Source organism: Pituophis catenifer, unplaced genomic scaffold (genome assembly GCF_029215685.1).
Source record: "Pituophis catenifer annectens isolate HBS135680 unplaced genomic scaffold, rPitCat1.0.hap2 SCAF_3, whole genome shotgun sequence".
In the NCBI taxonomy this organism is placed as follows: domain Eukaryota; kingdom Metazoa; phylum Chordata; class Lepidosauria; order Squamata; family Colubridae; genus Pituophis; species Pituophis catenifer.
Window position 1 is genome coordinate 15,055,616 of NW_027256883.1, and position 25,289 is coordinate 15,080,904.

The 25,289-nt window shown below is 41.9% G+C and overlaps 1 protein-coding gene across 1 annotated transcript in view; it reads right to left on the minus strand.

Annotated features, from left to right (window-relative positions):
- Nucleotides 1-524: 524 nt before the first annotated feature.
- Nucleotides 525-25,289, minus strand: part of SQLE (squalene epoxidase) — a 28,129-nt gene continuing 3,364 nt past the window's right edge. Inside the window, exons 2-11 of the mRNA XM_070942024.1 lie at nt 19,993-20,245; nt 16,193-16,373; nt 14,006-14,102; nt 12,192-12,305; nt 10,364-10,535; nt 7,751-7,846; nt 5,455-5,597; nt 5,197-5,293; nt 2,047-2,134; nt 525-735 (exon numbers count right to left, since the gene is read on the minus strand). Of these exons, the coding sequence (XP_070798125.1) occupies nt 543-735; nt 2,047-2,134; nt 5,197-5,293; nt 5,455-5,597; nt 7,751-7,846; nt 10,364-10,535; nt 12,192-12,305; nt 14,006-14,102; nt 16,193-16,373; nt 19,993-20,245 (1,434 nt within the window). The 3' untranslated portion in view covers nt 525-542. The remainder of the gene's footprint in view (nt 736-2,046; nt 2,135-5,196; nt 5,294-5,454; nt 5,598-7,750; nt 7,847-10,363; nt 10,536-12,191; nt 12,306-14,005; nt 14,103-16,192; nt 16,374-19,992; nt 20,246-25,289) is intronic.

The following is a 25,289-nucleotide window of genomic DNA, read 5'->3' on the forward strand; positions in this document are numbered from 1 at the left end:
CACCCCACACACACAAAAAGAAGGAAATAGAAGAAGAGCAGCTGGTCAGGGAGAAAGGAAATAAAGCCAATTCTGTAGGACTAGAAAAAAACATGAACAGTCGGGGGGCTTTCTAAGCTGTGATCTCTGGGCATACACTCGTAGTTCAGACCAATAGCTCTAGAAATGTCATTAATTTTTTTTTTTTTTTTTTGATAAGTCCGGGCCTCAAATGTCAGAGGGGACAAGGAAAGGGAAGAATTTGGCAATCTGCCAACATTCCCCTCCTCTAATATGCTAGACACTTACTCTCAGAAGTAACTGTTGTGACCCCCCCCTCGCTCCCTTGGATTAGAATGGTTGAGTTTTTGTTTTGTTTTTTACATGCCCTTGTTTGACAAGATTATCTATGTGCTTATAAACCTCAAAGCGCCACTGTGAGATTTCAGGCCGACAGTTTTGTTGCTGCTGTTATCTTTTCGACTTAAAGAGACGGACACAGCCCGGAAGGCACGAAGAAATACAAGCGGTTTTTTCTTCCCCGTCTCTTTGCCCATCTGTATTCAGTAGACGAGGTGTTTCATTTCAGAATATATAAGTGGGAATATGACTGAGCAAGCTCGGTACATCACCGCGAGGCTGCTGAAAATGGCCCGGGGTTTGGTGAGCCAAGATTCGGATTTGAAACAAAAATAAGTGGCGTAGAGGGCAACGGCAAAGAAGTGGCCGATCAGGACAATGGGCTTCGGAGACAAACTGTAAAGAAAGATTTGGTAGCAGAAATAAATTATGAGGAATATATATATATTTGTAAGTAAAATACTAGAAACTATGAAAAGGCCATCCATTAATATGGCAGGATAACAGAATAAAGAATATTGCTTTTTTTCCCCCTTGAAACTTTTCCATAAAAAGCTGAGAACGCAAATCACTTTTTACAATATATTAATTCTCTCTGCTTTTCCATAAAAACTTTCTTTACAATGCAGGATAATTCAACAGAGGGGTTGTATAACAAGTTATTAGTTTCTGACTGTTTATTAGGCTCATTTCAGGCACTCCCATTCTTCAATTTTCTGAAATCCTATTTATTCCTGCTCAGTTCCTCTTTCTCTCTTTGCTATTTTCTTTTATTCAATATTTGTTACCATCATAAGCAGGCAAGCAGAAGTTTTATTTGCTAATTCTAACATTTTACATTTTCAAGAACCATAGGGTCATACTGAGAGACCACACACAGTTATAAGTATTTTAGGCATGGAAGGTCTTAGATTTAATTACTATTATAATAAAAGGCTGAAGAAGTCAATAATTGGAAAGACTTCATTCAACCCTCATACAAATAGTCCTCAACTTACAATCATTCGTTTAATGACAGTGCAAAGTTACAGTGGTGTCGGAAAAAGTTACCTTATGATCAGTTCTTGCACTTACAACTATAGCAATGGCCCTGCAGTCATGTGACCAAAAAGTTTGGCATTCGGCAACTGGCATATATTTATGACAATGGCAATGTCCCAAGGCCAAGTGATCTCCATTTTGCGGACATTCCCAAGAGGCTTCTCACAAGGAAAATCAATGGGGGAAGAAGCCAGGTTCGCTTAACAACCGCAGCCAAAAAAAAAAGATTATAAAATCAGGCATGATTCACTTAACAACTGCATTGCTTAGCGATAGAAGTTCCAGTTCCAATTGGGGGCATAAGTTGAGAACTATTTGTATTCTGACATAGCCAGTTCAGCTATTTACACCGTAAATAATTATTAAATAAAATACGGTATATGGCTTGATTTAATTGTCTAGCCAGAAAACTTTTGATCGTTATTACCTTCCGTGTGTCTCTTTCTAAAGCAGAGGTTTTCAAACTTGGCAGCTTTAAGACTTGTGGACTTCAACTCTGGCTGGAGAATTCTGGGAGTTGAAGTCCACAAGTCTTAAAGCTGCCATGTTTGAAAACCTCTGTTCTAAAGGCTCTTAAGACAAGTCATGGTTATGCATACCTACAACTGCTGCCAATAACAAGTTGAACAAGAATTGGAGGCGGGGAGGCACAGTACCCCAACTTACATGGAAAGTAATCCAACTGGACCAGAAACACATTTGCCCCCAAGCTTGAAATAGAGAAAGCAGGCTCTCCTTAACTTCTGCAGAGAATCTGTCAAACAGATGAAACATGATGTCACCTTTGCAGAAAGGCCAGGGAAAATTAGAAAAATGAAAATGTACAGCACGATAGCACAATATTTTGCCTAAATAAACATTCCCTTTAAAATCTTACCCCACGTCAGTGGTGAAATCCTCCCTGGTTTGCCACCGGTTTGCTGCCCACGCCATGCATGGTTTGTGCTGCGTGTGTGCCTGTGCAGTGCACACCAAATGCACACTGCGTAGTGTGCACCAAATGCACACTTTACGTGGAAAAAGGAGGCTTGGGAAGGTAAGTAGAACAGCGAGGGGAAGGAACAGCTGTGCCGCGCGATTTAGATTCGCTAGAAAGCAGGATTAAATTCTAGCAAATTTAAATTGCGCGGCACAGCTGATCGTCGTAGCTTTTTTTTATACTACTGGTTCGCCCAAACCAGTAGCTTTTATCACTAGCAGTTATCCCAAACCGGTGTGAACCGGTAGCATTTCATCGCTGCCCCACGTAGGTGAACAAAACCTTTACCAGATGGACTTGACATCACGGCAACAGCAACTTTTGGAGAGAAGTCCTTCTGCAAGGGTGCAGTTGTTAACATAGCTTGTTATGTCATTGTGAGGTATATAGTGTACTTGGATGTTTGGCTCAGATCAGGGGCCACAATTAAGCAAGGGAGAACAGGGCTAGTTGGCCCATTTTTAGCAGCAAGATGTGAGAACTTGTGATATCATCCGTCACCTTCAGGTACCAGAAGGAAAACCTATGAGGATGTTTCCAGCATGTCCTTCAACTTCTAGAATAGTAAAGGTAAAGGTTCCCCTCGCACATATGTCCTAGTCGTTCCTGACTCTAGGAGGTGGTGCACATCTCCATTTCTAAGCCAAAGAGCCAATACTGTCCGAAGACGTCTCCATGGTCATGTGGCCGACATGACTAAACGCCAAAGGCACATGGAACGCTGTTACCGTCCCACCAAAGGTGGTCCCTATTTTTTATGTGCTTTCGAACTGCTAGGTTGGCAGAAGCTGGGACAAGGAACGGGAGCTCACCTCGTTATGCGGCACTAGGGATTCAAACCACTGAACTCCCGACCATTTGATTGACAAGCTCAGTGTCTTAGCTACTGAGCCACCACGTCCCTTTTTTCTATTTTTTTTTCTATGGTTTTTTTTTCTATTTTTTATACTATTTTCTAGAATAGTAGATACCAACTATTATTACTTTTAAAGTTCACCTCTTTCAGGTAGTCCTCGATTTATGACAGGTCACTTAGCGACCATTTGAAGTTTCGAATGACCTTCCCAAAGGATACTTATAAGCTGGATTCAAAGTTCTGATAGTCACCCATCCATCCCGCAGTCATGTGATCACATTTTTGGCAACTAGTCCACATTTATGGCCCTTTGCAGTGTCTTGCACTCATATAACCACAATTGACAATGTTTTCCTGCCGGGAACTCGTATTTATCTCAGTTTCCAGCAAAAACCGCCATTAGAGACAATGGGTTTACTTAATAACCGCATCGTTTCCTTTATGACCACTGCAAAAAATGTCATAAAATGAAACTGAAATCAAGTGCATGCCTTAACTTATGACCGCTATGACATACAACAGCAGTTCCAGGCTCCATTATGGTCATAAATTGAGGACTACCTGTATTTCTTCTTTTACTTTTGCTCCACAGGAGTATTTCCCAACCTCTGCAGGATTAAGATGTGTGGACTTCAACTCCCAGAATTCCCCAGTCAGCATGCTGTTTCCAGAAGTTAAAGTTCATGTATCTTAAACTTGTAGAGGTAAAAGAAACGGTGCCCTATAGCTTTTTTGAAATTAAAGGAGTTGCTTGATTTCATTTTTATTTTTCAAACAAACCATAAAAAATAAAATCTGGTAAGAGCTGTGTTGGGTTCAAAGAGGGGTGTCCATGTTCTGAGCCCCAAGCCTAGTGCCTAGCATTCTGTGGCCAGAAATGGGGCAAGATAAGTTATCAACCAGAAAATAAGATTCATCGAATTCATATCTACAGGTAGTGCTTGATTTACAACAGTTCGTTCAGTGATCATTCAAAGTTACAACAGCACTGAAAAAAGTAACTTATGACCGTTATTCACAGTGAGGATCAAAATTCAGACGCTTGGCAACTGGTTCATACTTATGACCGTTGCTGTGTCCCAAGGTCATGTCATCCCCTTTTGCGTCCTTCTGTCAAGCAAAATCAATCGAGAAACCAGATTCACTTAACAATTGGGTTACTAACTTAACAAATGCAGTGATTCACTTAACGACTGGCGAGAAATGTCATAAAATGGGGCAAAACTCACTTAACAATTTTCTCTGTTAGCAGCATCAATTTTGGGCTCAACACACACATATACATACACAGAGAGAGATTTCTTACAACATAAAATGAGTAAGTGTACAGGAAGGTGAATAATTCTTTGATTAACTGTAAAGAGGACTGGGTATGGAGGAAGGAGCCTAAGGGAAAAATGCCAATATTTCAAAAAGGTCATGCATCAGGTGGGAATTAGACAGGAGCAGCCTGATGTACAGGAAGCCAGTTAACTGAAATCAGGGGTCAGCAAACCACGGCTCTGAAGCCACATGTGGCTCTTTCATCCCTCTGCTGCGACTCCGTCGCTCAAAATATGCATCACAACCACCAATGTGCAATACCCGCTGGCACACGATTTATTGAGCTTTTCGACTCCCGGTAGGCCAACCATGGATAAATCCAAGAAAAGAAAAATTTCAGAAGAAAACAGAATGTTTAATTCAACTACATATGCTAGTTTTGTGGCCGCTCAGGAAATACTCAGGCACGGGAGTTTTGTGGCTCCCGGTGTTTTCTTTTCTGTGGGAAACAGGTCCAAATGGCTCTTTGAGTGTTTAAGGTTGCAGACCCCTGACTTAAACCATTAAGACCAGTATTTCTCAACCTTGGCAACTTGAAGACAGTCAAGAATGAAGGAGACAGCAGGAAGAGAAGCAAGGATGCAGCGCAAATTATTAGGCTAAAGAGAAGGAGAAGAACCAGGCTTGTAGGAAAATGCATTTCCGGACAAGCACATACCATCTGTTGCAGCGAATAATTCATAAAGCGCCTGAGCAAGAACATTCACAACAAAGGAATGAGACTTCTTTCTTGTCCAGTAGAAGGTCTTTTTGGCCTGCAAAAGATAAATTTCCAACAGATTGGTCCACTTGATACTCAGTCAGATGGGGAAAAAAAAAAGATTTCAAATATAAAATTAGAATGCATACTTGAAGTTATATGAAAGAAACGTGGAGACCATCAATTCTTTATGAAAGAAAAATATATGTATCTTACTTGCAGTAGAGCAGAGTCTTCATACAAATCCGGAATGGTCTGTAGCAAACATCTCCAGATCTTGATGTCATTCAGAGCAACGCTCATTCCTCCGCCTGTCAGTGGATGCCTCATATTGTAAGCGTCTCCTAGGAGGAGGACTCCTAAAAGGGGAAAGAGTCGTAACATCAAAACTTGCACAGATGCACTTTTTGGGATGTGATTCAAAAGTTTGAAAGGTTTCTTAAAAGCCTTTCCATGCAAATTGTTAAGTGACTGGCTGGTAAAACTGCAAAGAAGCTTCAATATTACCCGCCAATGAGTATGTGTATAAAACTGCAATGTCATTCATGACGAAGTACAGTAGTGGCTAAAATTGTGGAAACCTTTTGAGAAAAGTGTATTTTTGAGGTTTGATGGCTAATAACACCACTTTTTTTTTTTTTTTGGAGATTCAAGATAATCATATTCCACTGCTGGAATGGCCTGGGAATAGCTCAGACCTTAAACCCAATTGAAAATCTATGGAGCTGACTAAAGAAACTTGTTAGTCAGAAGCAACCCAGCAATAAAACCCAGGTAACAGAAGCAATCATTCAATCTTGGTTTCACATTATAACAGCTGCAGAACTAAAAGACTTGGTTCACTCCAGTGGTAAAATCCAATTTTTTTTACTACCGGTTCTGTGGGCGTGGCTTGGTGGGTGTGGCTTGGTGGGCATGGCAGGGGAAGGATACTGTAAAATCCCCATTCCCTCCCCACTCCTGGGGGAAGGATATTGCAAAATCTCCATTCCCACCCCACTCTGGCGCCAGCCAGTGGTGGTATTTGCCAGTTCTCCAAACTACTCAAAATTTCCGCTACCGGTTCTCCGAATTGCTCAAAATTTCCGCTACCGGTTCTCCAGAACCTGCCAGAATCTGCTAGAACATGCTAGATTTGACCCCTGATTCACTCCATGGGAAGACATGCTACAGATTACCCAACTAAGGATTAACTCACATGATAATTTTTGTATATCTCGTTTTTTCTAGGGTGATAATTTTTGTATATCTCGTTTTTTCTAGGTGTTTCACTTTTCCACTTTATATAGTAACTGCTATTCTAATAAAGTTAATGCATTACATTCTTGATTAAATTATCTTTCCATTGATATATAATTTTATGGTACTACTCCCAAAAAAAGTGGTGTTATTAGCTAGTTTTAGAAAATACACTTTTCCCAAAAGGATTCCACAATTTTGGCCACTACTGTACATCATTGCTTAGCACTGTCAAATATTTCAAATGACTCATGGTAGTTTGCATCAAAGTCATGTAAATGGCTCTGAATCTGAAGGGGAGAAGCATGATGGCTCAGCAATTAAGACGTTGGGCTTGTTAGCTGGAAAGCTGGCAGCCCAGGTTCAAGACCTGAGCTGCACGCTACGGGGTGAGTTCCTGTCCTAGCCCCAGCTCCTGCCAACCTAGCAGTTTGAAAGCAGGCAAATGTGAATAGGTAAACAGATACCACTTCGGTGAGAAGGTAACAGCACTCCGTGGTGTCATGCTGGCCACATGACCGTGGAAACGACTTCCTCAATGGCCTTGAAATGGAGATGAGCATCACCCCCTGTAGTCAGCAATGACTAGCGGAGTAAAATCCGCAGGGACTCCTTTACCTTTACCATGTGTAAACATGTCATTATGCAAATGAGATGAATTAGTGCAAATGATGTACTATTAAATTGCAGTTGAACTAAGCATAACTGCCCTCCTGCAGAGCTGGCTTTCTCTCAGTCTCTCTGATGTGAAGTCAATTATGAATCAATTAATATTCCCGCTTCAGGAATCCATATTAAAACATCTTTAATCAACCAAAGCCAACTTGTGTTTTACTAATAAATGTATTCTGATGTTTACTGCAATACATACAGAGAGGATGCCAATTTAATTCTAAAGAGAATTGCTCTAAAGGCTAAGGGTTATTAAACAATGGTCAAAAAGATTGGCTGAAGTGCAAAAAAATATGCAAGTAATTCTGTATGCTCCAGTGTCAGATCTTGTGATTCAAAAATATATGATCACCTTCTTTTAGAATGTCATTATGAGCCCCCTGGCACCATAAGGGGGCTCATAATTTGTTCTACTCAGAGAGAAAAAAAATCCCATCCATGCTCCCAAGCCTTTTGTTAGATCTGGACTGTCCAACCTTAACAACTTTTAAGGACTTGTAGACTTCCAGAATTCCCAGCATGGCTGGCTTCAAGTTGCCAAGATTGGACAGCTCTGTGTTAGTTTGTGATATTTTCTGCATTCACTGCTTTGTTCACAGACCTGCTTTATTGACAGGACAAGGCGGTAGAAAGCTTGCCGGCATGACTCTCAAGCGTTCATTCTGTACTGCTATTAGGAAAGGCTCTTGAATGTGTTCTGTTCAAAAAAAAAAAAAAACACAAGCAAATGTGGTTTGTGAGTTTTAGAACATTTGTCCTTGGGCCAAGATTCAGAAGAAAATACACTTAACAGAAATAAGATCTCTGATAACCTGATAACCCAAGGTCAACTTCAGTTCTTCAACTTTAAGACAATGTTTCCCCACCTTGACAGTTTTGAGACACACACACATCTTAAACTTTGTAGTTTAAGACAGGGGTCCCCAACCCCTGGGCTGCCACCCACTACTGGGCCGTGGCCTATTTGGAATTGGGCTGCGCGAGTGGCTGGCCAGAGGGTGCACACACAGCTCAAGTTCTGGAGCAATGGGCCAGCGGGCACTCAGGTGTGTGCCAGCCTGCCACTCACACGACCCAGTTCCCCTCTCTCCCCCCCAGCAGGGCTGCCAAACCACAAAGGCAGTGATGAAATGCACAATTTTTTGCTACGGGTTCTGTAGTAGTGGCTTGGTGGGTGCGGCTTGGTGGGGATCATGTGACTGGGTGGGCATGGCCAACTTTCTTTTTTTACTTTTTAAAGCAGTGTTTCTCAACCTTGGTAGCTTGAAGATGGGTAGACTTCAACTCCCAGAATCCCCCAGCCAGCGCTGCTGGCTGGGAGATTCTGAGAGTTGAAGTCCACCCATCTTCAAGCTACCAAGGTTGAGAAACACTGCTTTAAAGCATTTTTACTACCTATTCGCCCAAACTGATAGTAAAAAAATGCTTTAAAAAAGTAAAAAAAAACACGTTCCCATGATCGCAGAGCACAGCTGTGATCGTCGGAACCATTTTTTTACTACCGATTTGCCCGAACCGGTAGTTTTTATCACTACCGGTTCAGGCAAACTGCCCAAACCGGAACCAACTGGTAGCATTTCACCCCTGCACAAAGGTTGGGAACTGCTGGTTTAAGGTTAGACTTGAATATTGGGCGCTCTCTAACAAAATGAAATTCAACAATGAAAAAACTAAGGTTCTACATTTAGGGAAGAAAAACAAAATGCACAGGTACCGAATATGTGGTACCTTGCTCAATATTAGTAACTGTGAGAGGGATCTTGGAGTCCTAGTGGACAACCATTTAGATATGAGCCAGCCATGTGCAGCAGCTGCCAAAAAAGCCAACACAGTTCTAAGCTGCATAAACAAAGGGATAGAATCAAGATCACATAAAGTGTTAATACAACTTTATAATGCCTTGGTAAGGCCACACTTGGAATATTGCATTCCGTTTTGATCACTACAATGTAAAAAAGATGTTGAGACTCTAGAAAGAGTGCAGAGAAGAGCAACAAAGATGATTAGGGGACTGGAGGCTAAAATATATGAAGAACAGTTGCAGGAACTGGGTATGTCTAGTCTGATGAAAAGAAGGACTAAGGGAGACATGATAGCAGTGTTCTAATATCTCAAGGGCTGCCACAAAGAAGAGTGAGTCAACCTATTCTTCAAGGCACCTGAGGGCAGGAGAAGAAGCAATGGGTGGAAACTAATCAAGGAGAGAAGCAATTTAGAACTAAGGAGAAATTTCCTGACAGTTAGAACAATTAATCAGTGGAACAACTTGCCTGCAGAAGTTGTGAATGCTCCAACACTGGAAATTTTTAAGAAGATGTTGGATAACCATTTGTCTGAAGTGGTGTAGGGTTTTCTGCCTGGGCAGGGGGTTGGACTAGAAGACCTCCAAGGTCCCTTCCAACTCTGTTATTCTATTCTATTCTATTCTATTCTATTCTATTCTATTCTATTCTACTCTACTCTACTCTACTCTACTCTACTCTACTCTACTCTACTCTAGCCAAGATTGGGAAACACTGCATTAAAACAGATGCACAAAGGGCCTGGTGGCTCAGCAGACTAAAAGCATTGTGATTAACATCAGCTGTCTGCAATTACTGTAAGTTCAAATCTCACCAGGCTCAAGGTTGACTCAGCCTTCCATCCTTTCTAAGGTAGGTAAAATGAGGACCCAGTTTGTGGGGGCAATAAGCTGACTTTGTATAAATATACAAAAGTATGAAGGCTATTGCTTAACGCATTGTAAGCCACCCTGAGTCTCCGGAGAAGGGCGGCATATAAATCAAATTAAAAAAAATAAGATGCCTAAACTACTATTCAAGTCACTGGCATACAAATAGTCCTCAACTTATGACCATTCATTTAACGAACATTCAACAATGATTCTACATTACAATGGTAATGAATAAAGTCACTTACAACCAGTCCTCATGACTGTAGTAATATCTCTATGGTCACGTGATCACCATTTGCAACCTTCCCAGGGGGTTTCCAATATGCAAATCAATGGAAAAAACTGGATCCACTTAACAATTATGTAATTCACTTAATGACCACAGTGATTTTCTTAACAACCAGAGCAAAAAAGGTTGTAATATCAGATGCAGCTCACTCATCAATTGTGCTGAGTGTCAACGAACGTTCCTGTCTACACTGCGGTCATAAGTCGAGGACTACCTGTAAAGATATTAAGTCTCTGGGCAAAGGTTCTTACCTGGTAGCTGTGGATAAATCTTTTCAACCATATATTCCTTAAGATTTTTTGGCATTTCACCTCGAATGTCAACAAGAACTCGAGTTTCATTGGAAGAAATCTGGTAGATAAGCACTGGGCAAGGATTGCCTAAAACCAGCTCAGCATAATTGGCTTTAAATTGAGGAGAATTCTTTATAGACAAAGAAAGAAAGAAAAACATTATTTAAAAAAAAGAATTTCCCAGAACCTTCCTGCTCTTCCTTGATTGCAATGAGTAATTTTCGGCTGACTAATAACCCAAGGCTCATAGACTTTCAACAAGACTGAAAGTTCAAATAGCAACAGGCTCTACCACAACCCATCATCAGGCTGAAATCATTTCACTAAGCGGAGTGTTTTCTCCCCGCTGTAATTTCTTTCCTCTCCAACTCATGCCTGAAGATGATTCTTTGCAAGCCAGTTTGAGAGAATCTGGGACTGAAGAACTGGATTAAACTGCTTTAAAGCAGGGGTGTCAAACTCGATTTCATTGCGGGCTGCCTCAGGGTTGTGTTTGATCTCGGAGAGTGGGGGCATGGCCAGGAGGCATGGCCAGTTTGACATCACTTGTGTTGGGGGTGCCTGTGGTGGTCCGAGCATTCTGCCAGCGAAAATGGAGGTCAGGAAGGCCGCACTCCGTTTTCACTGGTGGAGAGTTGCAAGAGGCCATCGCAGCTGAAAATGGAGCTCCATTTTTGCTGGCAGAGGCACCGCAGTCTGGTTCTTTGCTGTTTCCAGGGCGGCCCTGCGGGCCAGATCTAAGCACCCTGCAGGCCTTGAATTTGACATGCCTGCTTTAAAGAAGATGCATAAGCAAAAGGGCAACAAAAGAAATTATTTGTGTGGTGGGTGGAGATAAAAACATGTGAAATGCTATTCTATGGTATAGGTCCGTGATGGCTAACCTATGGCACGCGTGCCACAGGTGGCACACGAAGCCATGTCGTCTGGCACGCCAGCTTAGCTCTGGCACACACATGCTGATTTTCGGGCCTTCTGGGCCCACCAGAAGTAGGGAAACAGGCTGTTTCCTGACTCCAGAGGGCCTAAGGGGTGGGGTGGGGTGGGGAAGGCCTGTTTTTCTTTCTCACCTGGCTCCAGATCCTCTCTGTGCATCTGTGGAGCATGAAAACAGCCTTCCCCACCCCCTCAGAGGCCCGAAATGGCCTGTTTCCCAACTTCCAGTTGGACAGGAAGTGACTTTTTTGCTGTCCCCAGCCTCCAGAGACTCCTAGAAAGGCATGCCAGGAGCGGGGGGAGGGGGGGTCATGCGTGCATGGGCAGGGCACATAGAATTATGGGTGTGGGCACGCACACACGCGAACCTCCCCCGCCTCCCCCACTTTCTGGCACGTGATGGCAAAAAGGTTAGCCATCACTGGTATAGGTAATCCTCGGTTTACAACAATTCATTTAGTCACTGTTCAAAGTTACAACAGCACTGAAAAATGTGACTTATGACCGTTTTTCAGAGTTACAACCTTTGCAGCATCCCCACAATCACATGATCAAAATTGCTTGGCAACTGGTTTATATTTATGACCGTGGCTGTGCCCCAAGGTCAGAAGCCAATGGGGAGGCCAGATTCACTATACAACTGGGTTCCTATCTTACCAACTGCCGAGATTCACTCAACGACTGTGTCAAGAAAGGTCGTAAAATGGGGCAAAACTCACTTCACAAATCTCTCACTCAACAACAGAAATGTTGGATTCAGTTATGGTTGTAAGTCGAGGACTGTAATTATAACCACCAAACATCCAAATTTGATGATAGTATTGCTTTGTGTTTTATGGAACCCACTTACCTTCAAAATGCATCCTACAAAATGAGAGGGGACTTTCACTTTGCTGGAGATGAGATTTTTTCGAAACTTGGAAAACAGACCATCAGCAACTACCGTTAAGGGGGCGTGGAGTTCCTGCAATACAATACAAAACAAATCAACTAAATAGGGACTAAATGATAATGATCATCGCGATCAGTGGCGGAATTCAATTTTTTTTACTACCAGTTCTGTGGGCGTGGTGTGGCTTGGTGGGCGTGGCAGGGGAAGGATCCTGCAAAATCTCCATTCCCTCCCCACTCCAGGGGAAGGATACTGCAAAATCCCCATTCCCTCCCCACTCCTGGGGGAAGGATATTGCAAAATCTCCATTCCCACTCCACTCTGGGGCCAGCCAGAAGTGGTATTTGCCAGTTCTCCGAACTACTCAAAATTTCCGCTAACAGTTCTCCAGAACCTGTCAGAACCTGCTGAATAGCACCCCTGATCACGATGCACAACCTGTTACAGATAGTCCCCAACTTTAACTGTAACTGAGCCCAGAATTACAGTCATAGGTCATGCTAGGTATTAAGCGGGTCACCACATGACCGTCCCTGATTTTATGACTTTTTGTTTTTGCAATGGTCATTAGGTGAATCTCTGCAGTCATTAAGCAAATCCATTGTCCGCAATGGGTGCTTTTTGCCAAAAAATATCATAAATCACAGACCTCTGACTGCAGGATGCTGCAAACAGCCATAAACGTGGGCCAGTTGCTGAATGCCCAAAATGCAATCACATGACCGCAAGGGGGGCAGCAGTCAGAATTTCGAATCTGGGACATAATTAGCCTGGGGAAGTTCATTGTTATTGAATGGTTACTAAGCAACCGGTCATAAGTTGAGGACTCCTTGTACCTTACTGGTTTTAACAGGCCAACCTGAAATGCATAGTAGTATGTGAGTCAGGAATGAGTTAATAATTTTTGAAGGTTTCATTCTGCGCTGAATTCTTCTCACCCGCGATTTTCTCACAAATCTTTATATTCCTCAAGCTACACCTTGCACACATCCTGACATCCACATTAAGTGCTTTAAAAACAATGATTCCATTGGAAGGCATATACCACATTGCCTAATTCAAAATATGGTTTGTATTCCAATTATTTTACTAAGCCAATAATGGCGAATGTTTTGGGCTCAGCGCATCAAAAATTAGGAGAAATGCTTCATTTGACTTTTTTGGCATGTCTCATACAAACACGCAAACAAAACAGAAACAATTTCTTTATCTTCTCCCCAACTGGGCCGCCATGAACAGCGGTACTCGGTGACAGCGCCAAGGCTGGGCCTGAAGCAGAGCCTGAGGCCTCGACCAGCTCTAGTACCATGGCTGCCATTCAAAATGGCCTCCTTCTGCTGTACCGCAATGTGCTTGGGATCGCCCAAGGCTTACGTTCTTGAAGTGGCTTCAGAGGATGCTCCTTTGCGGTCTCTGCAGGGTCCTAAAACTGCACAAATTTTCAGAGGGTCTGAAAGCTCCTTGAGAGCACAGCACTCCCACACGACTTCAGCACAATCCAGAAGCTGCACAAGACCAGATACCCCATTCTCACATGGCCTCCAAAGCTTCTAAAAATCATGCTCCAATGGGATTTGCCTTCAAGAATTCTTACTGTCGGCTGCTGGTGCATGATGGCATCACCCAAAAGGTTGTGGCGTGTCACCTTTTGACATGCGTGTCATAGGTTCACCATCACTGTAATAAGCTATCTGATTAAGAATTGCAACTTGTTTAAAACTGATGTAGTGCCCTAGAACACTGGAATAACCAGAATTGCTGGAAAATCTCACCTTTGTATCACCAGTTTCTTTATCTTTGTATACGATTCCAGCTACACATTCCTCTTCTTCAAGCAATTGTACCACTGTCCCCTCAATAAATTTTGCACTGGAAAAAATCAGATTTTTAAAAAATGCATACATGGTATACATTTTATTGTGTTGGAATTGAAATGGGTGTCTCTGTTTAGAAATGTTGCAAGTTGGAAAGTATTTCTTCTCTCTTTTCTTTTTTAGTCTACACCAGGGATGTCAAACTCAAGGCCCAGAAGCCAGATCTGGCCCGCAGGGTGCTTAGATCTGGCCCATGTGGTCGCCCTCAAAATAGTGAAGGACCTGCCTGTAATGCCTCTGCCAGTGAAAACAGAACTCGGGCTCCCGAGGTCCATTTTTGCTGGTAGAGGGCCGCAGGAGGATCCACCCAGGCCTACCCAGGCCACCACAGGTGCTCCCGACATGAATGATGTTGCACTGGCCATGCCCACCTGGCCACCCAAGGTCAAACAACAACCCTGATGTGGTCCTCAATGCAATCAAGTATAATACCCCTGGTCTACATTAAAGACTAAAACTAGAGAGGGTCCCTTCTCGAAACAAGACAAAATAATCTAGTCTGGCTGCCAGATTGGTATAATGGTTAAGTTGCTAGACTAGGAAGAGGGAAATCTAGTTCACTGTGAACCACAAAAATTCATTCATTCTCTCTCTGTATCCCTCTTTTTCTACATGTGTGATTTTTATTTTCATATAAAATACATAATTAATAAACCATGAAATTATATTCACTGTTAGACAAAAGAGCTGTTATATGGAAAACTGGACTTCTGAAGTTGAAAAGAAAAGAAAAGAAAAGGAAGAAGATGTTAAAGTGTCAACCGTGAAAGAAAATAGTTTAAGAAAAATCTGAGCAAAGGAGAATAACTATGTGTTATCAGGTTGGTATGTTCTAGGAACCATTCTAGACCAGAGGGGGACAATTAATTTTTCCAAGAGGCCAATGAGAAACTGGAAGAGTTGTTGAGGGCTGCGTCTACCCCGTCCTATTGCTGCTGACACCCCGCCCCCTGTACTCGCCCCCGATGCTGCACCAATTCCTGCTACCAATGCTGCCCTGGTGCCCCAACCCCACCAACGCCCCACCTTCACTGTTGCTGCTGCCGCCGGCCACGCTCGGACTATCCACAGGTCAGATGTGGCCTGTGGGCCATAAAATGCCCATGTCTGATCTAAACAGACATTCTTCAAATCATGTGTCCCGAGCCTGGGCTTTCAGGTCTTCCAATAGTGCACAAAGCATACCATTCTTCTAGACAGCATTTCTAAATCTTGGCAATTTTAAGATGTGTGGACTTCAGTTCCCAGAATTCCCTACCAAGCTGGCTGGGGAATTTGGGAATTAAAATCCACACATCTTAAAATGCCCAACCTTGAGAAATACTGCACTAATTTGATAGCCTAAGCTAACCTCTGTCCTCCTAAGATGTTTCTATAAATCACTTTTTCTTTCCACCATATTTAACAAGTTTCTTTCTAGATATTAGAAATGCTACTTGCAGAGAGAACTTTGATTAAGGGTGCCTGGAACATTCACATAACACTTGTAAGAACATGTTAAACCTTTTCCAGGAATGCACTGCAGTTGCGAGAGCAATCACATGAACCCAGGAAAAGACACAACTTATTTAAGGGGCTTCGGCAATGCATAAATTCAAGTGTACTCCGAATCTTATCCCTCTCTTCAAATACAATCTGTTTTCTGGACTGATAGTTTACGTCAGGGGTGCAGCTTGGCTGTCTCAGGAATTCTGGGACTTGAAGTCAACAGGTTATAAAAGGGCCACATTTGCCCATCCCTGGTTTACGTACTTTTAATGTAGACAATTAATTCTTTGTTTTCAGGCTGTCAGTATGCCAAAAATGACAAAATTAGGCTTCAACAGAAGTAACCTGTTTTGTAACACTGGTGACTCAAACAGCAAAACAAAAAAGGTTTACGCATTAACTTCTAAGAGTTTCACTGACAGAACATATAAAAACCAATCCAACTGATATTGAAAATGCTTCTTCTGGTTAACTCCAAACTATTCTCAAATGCAATGAATAAAAGAAAAGCACATTTAAAATGAAAAATAGATGGATGCACCTGTTAGGCATGCGGCCTAACTTACTTGGGCTGAGATTTTAGATTATTATACTTACTTGGGTTCTGACATGGCTGCCCTTCGGAGACCCATGATGAAGCGTCCATGATGAAATGCTTTCCCGTTCTGCACTTGCCCAGCTGCTGTGCAAGGGTAAGGGATCTCAACCTCTGCCTTGTTCTCAAGGTTATGAACAATGTAGCCATTTATTGTATGAGCATCTATATCTTCCACAGCATCTGCAAAATAAATGGATGGAGAAAGGAGGAAGATTTAGGAGGAGCCAGCTATCTTAAAAACACATATATACAGTGTACTTTTCAAATAGACAGCTATTTAAAGTTACAACTGCCAAAACGTCTTAGGGAGATATTTACGCAAGTGAGATTTGAACAGCTTGACACAATAACGGTCAAATATGGGAGATTCCATTCTATACCCTACAATGGACGTCTCTGCATTTGCGCAGCAGCAGAGTAGATGACCTGGCTCGCATCCTATTTGATCGTTGCCTATATAAGAGGGTGACAGACAGGTACCTTGGTCTATATATTAAACGAATGATCCATTGGGACCCCATATCAAAACCACTTACCTTATGTGTGGCCAGAATCCAAAAATAACATTTAATACAGCACAGTACTTAAGCAAAATGGTTCGGTTGTGTTCGGCATAGGTAGGACGGATTGGGCCAGGTTATAGGGGTGACACCGAAATATAATTTTATTGTATTTTATTTATCTATATATTAAATTATTGTATTTCATTCCAATTCCATTTTAAATTGTTTTTATCAGATTTTAGTTAATAATTTGTGTCTAGAACTCTGCACTTGGCCCAAGGGCTAATCAATAAAGTAAACTAACATATCTGCAGTGACTGGTGGTACGTATAGCCCAGGGTTGGGCAACTATGGCAACTTTACGATCTGTGGACTTCAACGCACAGAGTTCCCGAGCCAGCATGGTTAGCTCAGGAATTCTGGGAGTTGAAGTCCACAGATCGTAAAGTTGTCATAGTTCCCCACCCTGGGATATACAGTCAGGATTCATAATACAGCAGCCTCTCAGCCAGTCTGAATGGAGTCAAGGGCTAAGTTTGAATCCAATTTGGATTCAGGTCTGAATGAAGTTCAGGTTCAAATGCTTTTTTTTTTTTTCATGTAGGCTTTAATTCAGACATTTTATCTGTTTTTTTCCCCCAGTTCTGGATAGAGAAAAAAAAAGCATTGTTCTTTTAAAAGGGAAATAGGGAATTTCCAGGGAAATAGAAAAAAGACTTACGGTCCCTAAGTTTGGATATATTATGTCCACAACAGCTCTGGCAAATAGCAGGAATTATCTCCAGGAGTAACCCAAGCGAAAGAACGGGGAACTTTGTTTCTGCATTTTGTTGTTGTGGGTGTTGTTCCGACTCTTTTGCGACCCCATGGACCACAGGACAAAATCTTCCCCTGTCCTCCACTGACTCCCAGAGTTTGGCCAAATTCATGTTCATTGCAACCATGACACTATCTAACCATCTCATCCTCTGTTGTCCCCTTCTCCTTTTGCCCTTTCCCAATTTCAGGGTCTTTTCCAAGGAGCCCACTCTTCCCATTTGGTGGCCAAAGGATTTGGGCTTCAGCTTCAATCTCTGTCCTTCCAAAGAACAGTCAGAGTTGATTTTCTTTAGGATTGACTGATTTGATCTCCTTGCAATTTCAAGAGTCTTCATTTAGGTTACTGTATACTTAATTGTGTTTTATTTTAATTACTTTTCTCTGTATTTGTTTGAGTGAAATTTTCTTTACATAAAAGTTCAGCAAATGTATAGAATTTAAACTTTTATGCATACTCTAGTCCACTAGTACATTGAGGACTAGTACATAGTCCTCAATGTACAACCATAATTGAGCCTAGAATTATGATCCTAACTAATGCTGGTCATTAAGTGGGTCATCACATAACCACACCCAATTTTATGACCTTTTTTTGTGGTCGTTGTAAATCAAAACGAAGCGGTCATTAAGTGAATATCATGGCTATTAAGCAAACTTACTGTTTGCAATGGGAGTGTTTTTTTTTAACAAGAAATCAATGTCAGTTTCTGTTTTTTAAAAAAAGTCATAATGTGCTGGACATTGCAAATAGCCATGAAAATGGATCATAACTTTGAATGGTCATTAAGCAACCAGTTGTAAGTCTACCTATACCTGGTTGAGTATGAGGGTACTTCCTTTGCTGAATCTTATTATCTCTCTACTGCCTCTATTTCAAATTATTGCATTTAACTTTCCTTCAGGGTAATAGGTGAAAAAGTCAAATTTGAAGTTCATCTTGGACAGTTTTGGAAAATTCCTCTAACACTTGAACAGCTAAAGACCACTTAAACTGCATCACTGGTAACCTGGGACTAAGATAATATCTTGGGGAAATAGCATAGAAAAGATGTCAGGGAATGTTTATCTAAATATTTATAGGTACAGGTAGTCCTTGATTTACAAGCACAATGAGGACCCAGATTGTGGGGGCAATAAGCTGACTTTGTATAAATATACAAAAGTATGAAGGCTATTGCTTAACGCCTTGTAAGCCGCCCTGAGTCTCCGGAGAAGGGCGGCATATAAATTAAAGCAAAAAAAAAAAAAAAATTGAACCCAAATTGTCTGTTACGTAAGATATGTTAAGTGAGTTTTGCCCCATTTTATGACCTTTCTTCCCACAGTTGTTAAGTGAATCACTGCAGTTGATAAGTTAGTAACGTGGTGGTTAAGTGAATCTAGCTTCCCCGTTGACTCTTGTGAGGTCGCAAAAGGGGATCACATGATCTTGGGACACTGCAACCGTCATGAATAAGAGCCAGTTGCCAAGCATCTCAAATTTGATCACATAATGATGGGAGCGCTGCAACATTGTAATTGTGAACAATGGCCAAAAGTCATTTTTTTCAGTGTCATTGTAACTTCGAACAGTCACTAAATGAACTGTTGTAAGTCGAGGACTACCTTAAATGGTCTGAAAGAAGGAAGAAAAACATGAATAAACTGATGGAATGAAGAAGAAGAAGAAAACATCACTCTGTTCATGTTCAAATATCACACATTTTGCTTCCCTTCATTAAGGGCAATATCCAACAAGCAATGATAATGACAATCTTAACCACGTTTCTTCTCTTCTAGCTATAAAATCTTTCCTCTGTCAAGCAGGTTTTTTTCTCTATATTGGTTTTTCATCTTTTGATTTTTCTCTTTTTTCAGTGTTAATTCTGAGCCATGAATTTAAGGCAAGTTAGGCTGTACAATTGGAGAAGTTTTATTAGTATTATTTCTTTTCTGGCTTTTGTAATATAGGTAGTCCTCGACTTATAGCAGTTCATTTAATGACTGCGAAGTGACACACACTGAAAAGGGGGCTTATGAGCCCCTTTTCATACAATGACCATGGCAGCATTCCCCATGATCATGTGATCAAAATTCAGACATTTGGCAACTGACTCATATTTATGACGGTTGCAGTGTGCCCAGGTCGTGTCATCAACTTTTGCGACCTTCTGACAAGCAAAATCAAGGGGGAAGCCAGATTCACTTAACAACTGTGTTACTAACTTAACAACTGCAGCGATTCATTTAACAACTGTGGCAAGAAAAGTTGTAAAATGGGGCCAAACTCACTTAATAAACGTCTCGCTGAGCAACATAAATTTTGGGCTCAATTGTGGTCATAAGGCGAGGACTACCTGTAATTACAAGAATACAACGTAGAGATAGAACAGCTGACAATCAGTCTGTCTAGTGAGTTTTAAAAACTTGCAGTTAAAGCATTAATTCCCAGATCTGTGAATGAAAGACAGAAGTGTTTTTACCAGCAGTTAATGTACCTTGAAGGCCCAGTTCTTTTAGAGTGTTATAACCTCCTGGCTGTAAGAGTTCTCCAACAATCCTATCAGGTTCCTTCAAATCCCGCTCAATGACCGTCACTTTCCTACCATCCCGGGCCAGCACTGTGGCCAGAGCAGAGCCCAGTACACCAGCCCCCACAATGATCACTTCTGGATCAGGCTGAGCAGCGGCTGTCGAAGCTGAATCTGTTTCTGTTCTACTGTCAGGTGAAGGGATGACTCCTCTTGTACCCTAAGTCAGAAAGAAGACAAATCAAAGGCATTTAGGCTGGTACAACGGTCATACAATATGCAGCAGATTTAGTGATACTCAGTGGGAGCCCAGTGGCTCAAATGATTAGGACGCTGGGCTGACGATTGGCAGGCTCGTATTCGAGACCCGGTTGCTGCCGTGGGACGGGATGACATCCCGTCTCAAGGTCCAGCTCCTGCCAACCCAGCGGTTTGAAAGTAGGTGGCTGTGAGTAGATAGATGGGTACCACTTTGCCGGACAACTTAATGAGGACATGAAAAGAGCTCTCCACTGGCCATCCTCCAGGCAACCGTTCAATCCTTTCACAATCCAGAAACACTTTGGTACTCCCAATACAATTGTAGTAGTGCAACAGTCCTTTTAATGACCAAAGTTACAACGGCACTGAAAAAAGTGACCTATGACAGTTTTTCACACTTACGACCGTTTTAGCAACCCCATCATCACATCATCAAAATTCAGACACTTGGCAACTGACTCATATTTATGATGGTTGCAGTGTCCTGGGGTCATGTGATCACTGTTTTTGTCACTGTCTGACAAGCAAAGTCGACGAGGAAACCAGGCTCACTTAACAACTGTGTTATTAATTTAACAACCACAGTGATTCACTTAACAACTGTGGCAAGAAAGGTCATAAATCGGAGCAAAATTCATTTAACAAATGTTCTCACTTAGCAACAGAAATTTGGGACACAATTGTAGTTGTAAGTTGAGGACTACCTGTACTCAAAACTCAGTTTAAAGCAGTCTAAATTTTGTGTCACACTTAACAGCTGTATTTGAGGGGGTATTTTGGACATAACAAATTTGGATAACCACAATATCTACCTCATAACTTTAGGGCTTATGCACCTGCATCAGGTAAAAAGAGGCAAGTATCTAAATGCAGCATATGCGGGACCACATCACTGCACATGTAAAGGCCATTTTTGGCATTTGGGTGCCAAGAACTGGAATGAAATATGAGAAACCAAGAAGTTTCTGATTTTGAACACTCAACAATTAAGATTTTTCAGAGCACCTGTACAACAGCATAGTAAAATTCTTGGCAATTTCCCCTCTTTTTTCTGGCGCCTCTTCAGTTTTAGAATTTCTGTCCTCAGGTCAGTAGATTATTTCAGATAATTCCAAATACTATTTTGCCAGATATTTCTGTTTCAAAGTCTAGGTAAACTGGTTACATCAGAGTTCTAACATATTATCGGGCATATCTTTTAGAAGCTTATTTCCTCAAATAATTGCATAGTTACATAAATAGTCCTTGGGCTATGTCCATGTAAATAAGCAATGTTAGGCAGAGTGAAGGAAAGGAATAAGCAACAGTATGTCAAAGAAAGTAAAGGCTTAAGATAATAAAAAGAGCAACAGCTGAAACTGATTTATATCGCCATTTACTAAACCTCTACTTTTAATCTTGCAAACCACTTTTCCTTCCATCAAAGCCATAAGCAATATCTTACACTGCCCCTTGTTTTTTTTTTTTTCTAAACCTCACCTCTCTCATGGATCTTCGTTTTGCTCTGTTGTTCATCATCTGTGTGCAGCTTGCAATCTCACTCCATTTTTGTTGTCAAGTGCAACTATCTTTCCATTAATTTTCAAATCTGTACTTCTCATGCAACACTCAACCTATCTCAAATGGGCTGTAAATCATTCAGGTTCTCAGTCAACAACATGGCTTCATTTGCATAGCAAAGGTCATGCATATTCATGTTTCCAATCAATACAGTTCTAACACCATAAGGATTCCTTAAACGTCAGGTAATAAATATATTAAACGCCCATGGGAACATCATACATTCTTTTCTTGCCTGCTTGGGTTCAAACCATTTGGTAAGTGTTTCCATCACTTTCAAGCACCCTTCACTTCCATCATATAAACACTTATCACACCCAGCAATCAAATTCAAGCTTCTTTGCTTTATCCTACGTTTTTCCAAATCAGTATTTCTTAAACATTTTGCTCTCAGGACTTCCCACTTTTAAAAATTATGGAGGACTCTTAAAAAGAGCTTTTATCAATATTTACTGTATTAAAAATGAAAATTGAAGCATTCACTGAGTATTTTTCTTTACTGAATGTTGTAAAAATAACAATATTAAACCAGTGGTGAAATCCAATTTTTTTTACTACAGGTTCTGTGGGCGTGGCTTGGTCGGCGTGGTATGACTTGGTGGATGTGGCAAGAGGATACTGCAAAATCTCCATTTCCACCCCGCTCTGGGGCCAGCCAGACGTGGTATTTGCCGTAGGGGTGAAATCTACTTACCTTCATTACCTGTTCGGAAGAGCACGCTCCATGTGCGGGCGTTCACTTCGCTCACGCATGTGCGGGCACATCATGTGCGCACTCACACCTTCTGTGCATGTGCAAAACCTTCTGTGCATGCACAGAAGGTGAAAAAACATTACTCCCTGGTTAAAACCAGGAAATAATGACACCCGGGCAGCAATCACTACCGGATCGACGAACCACAGGGAAAAATCGCTACCGGATCGGGCAATCCGGTCTAATCTGGGAGCATTTCACCCCTGCCGGTTCTCCGAACTGTTCAAAATTTCTGCTACCGGTTCTCCAGAACCTGTCAGAACCTGCTGGATTTCACCCCTGTATTAAACCCATCAAATATTTTTCATGAAAAAATCCTGATGGCAGCCGATGGCAGCAGGTATGCAGGCCATCAAAAGGACAGAGAGATAGGTGAGGAAATTCAAGAGCCTTGTCTTCATTAATTCATGCTCAATATTATAAACATTATTATATACATTCCAAGTTACAATCTTTCTTCCGTACGGTCATCCACAAATGTGCTCACGGATTTTAACCTCCATGGTTCACCATGTCTTAGTCAAAGGCTTCAAAACAAGTGCTCCTTGACTTACGATGGCAAGTCCATCATTAAGCAATGCAAGCAACCACATCCCTTAGCAATAGCAATCCCTGCAGTTCGAGTTGCCACGTTAACCAAATCCCAGTCATTAGATGAGGCAGTTTCCTACCAGTTTCCAACATCCAAAGTCAGTGGGAAAACTGGCAGGAAACTGTAAATCCCAGGCCTGCAGGCAAGTAAATGGCTGCTGCTGGGTTGAGGGAGACCAGTGTGAGGTGTGTGGGGGAAGATTGAGGAGGGCACAAGGGAGTGCGCATGAGAACACAGATAAGAGAGGATGCGCAGGAATGCAAGGAAGGAATGGGAAGGGTGTGTGGAAATATGCAACTGGCTGGGGTGGTCCAAACACAGAGGGACTGGGGGATGATGCGTGGGTGGGAAAGACTTACTCAAACTTTGCTGCCAGCTTCCTCACTGACTTTCTGGGGAAACCAGCAGGAAGGTTTCAAGTGGTGATCACCTGATCATGGGGCAGTGCAACCGACTGTAAGGGTGAATCTGTTGACAAGCACCAAGATGGCAATCATATGACCACGGGAATGCTGGGACAGCCAAAACTCCAAGGACCAGTTGTAACATCCTGTTGTTCAGTGCCCTCGTAACTTTGAACAGTTGCTGAATGAATGGTTGTAGGTCAAGGACTACTTGTATAACTTTTTAGTAAGATAAAGAGCAAACTAGATTACCAGGTTTAAACATATCGATGCACCATTCTCTGCTAATGGTAAAAGCACAGCCTTGATCAGTTTGACACATCTGGTTCAGTAGTGGGTTTCAATTCCCGGCGCTACCAGTTCGCTACTGGGAGCGTGTGGGAGCACATGTGCGCTTTGTGCGCATGCGGCGCTTCTATGCGTGTGCAGAGGGTTCTGCGCATGCACAAAGCGTTTTTGATGACGGGTGGATGGATGGGCGGAACCTCCCGCCACCGCCACTACTGGTTCGCCCGAACCAGGGTGAACCAGTAGCAACCCATCACTAATCTGGTTAGTGTACCACATATGTCATTTACTCTAAAATACTCACACTACTCTATGTAAGCCAGAACCTCTAACCAAACACAACCTTGAAATTTCAATATTGCTATTGCTGAGCACATTGTAAGCCGCCCTGAGTCTCCGGAGAAGGGCGGCATATAAATCAAATTAAAAAAAAAAAAAAAAAAAACTCTTTTTTTTTTTTTTTTTTGCCCACTTACCAATTAGAAGGTACAAACAGTTATCCTGGCAGACTCAAAATACAAGTGGCTGCACCAAGGACAACCCAGTGGTAGAATAGATAGATTGCATGTAAAAATGCAACCTTTCCATAAATTCAAAAGCAGTGAAAAATGGCTTCCTGCCATAATTAATTTTCAGCACTTCAGATACAAGTAGTGGTGAAATCCAATATTTTTTTACTACCGGTTTTGTGGGAGTGGCTTGGTGGGCGTGGCAGGAAAAGGATATTGCAAAATCCCCATTCCCACCCCACTCCAGGGGAAGGATACTGCAAAATCTCCATTCCCAGGGCTAGGGGCCAGCCAGAGGTGGAATTTGCTGGTTCTCCGAACTGCTCAAAATTTCCGCTACCGGTTCTCCAGAACCTGCCAGAACCTGCTGGATTTCACCCCTGAATAAAAGTTATTTTGTTACTAAAGTGTTTTGCAGATGGATGTGTGTTTGGTATTCAGTCTACTGAAAAGTAGACTTCACTAATTGTAAATTTAGTGACTGAATTTACTTTAAACTGTGCTTGTTACAAATGGGCTTATAAAGTGCTGAATCATGAGAAACACGTTTTTTATTTTTGCCTCCTTAGAAGTAGCAGATAAAACAAAACATTAGTAGTGATTATCGAAGACCCTATTTCTTTGGTTCCCATCCCAAGGCCTATGGGCTCTAAGAATTCATAAACTCCTCCTTTCGAAGTTCCCCACTAACACTAAGGCTGATCAAATGGAAGAAATCATGCCTGTTGAGTTGGAAAAACTGCCTCAGATTTCATTCAAGTTTTAATTGTTCCATGGCCTTTGCACCCAATATAAAATATATTCAGTATTTCAAATTTTGTAACTATAGTCTAGTCCACAGATTGAGCGGCACGGTGGCCTCGAAGTGAAGACGCTCACCTCCCCCTTGGGAGGTG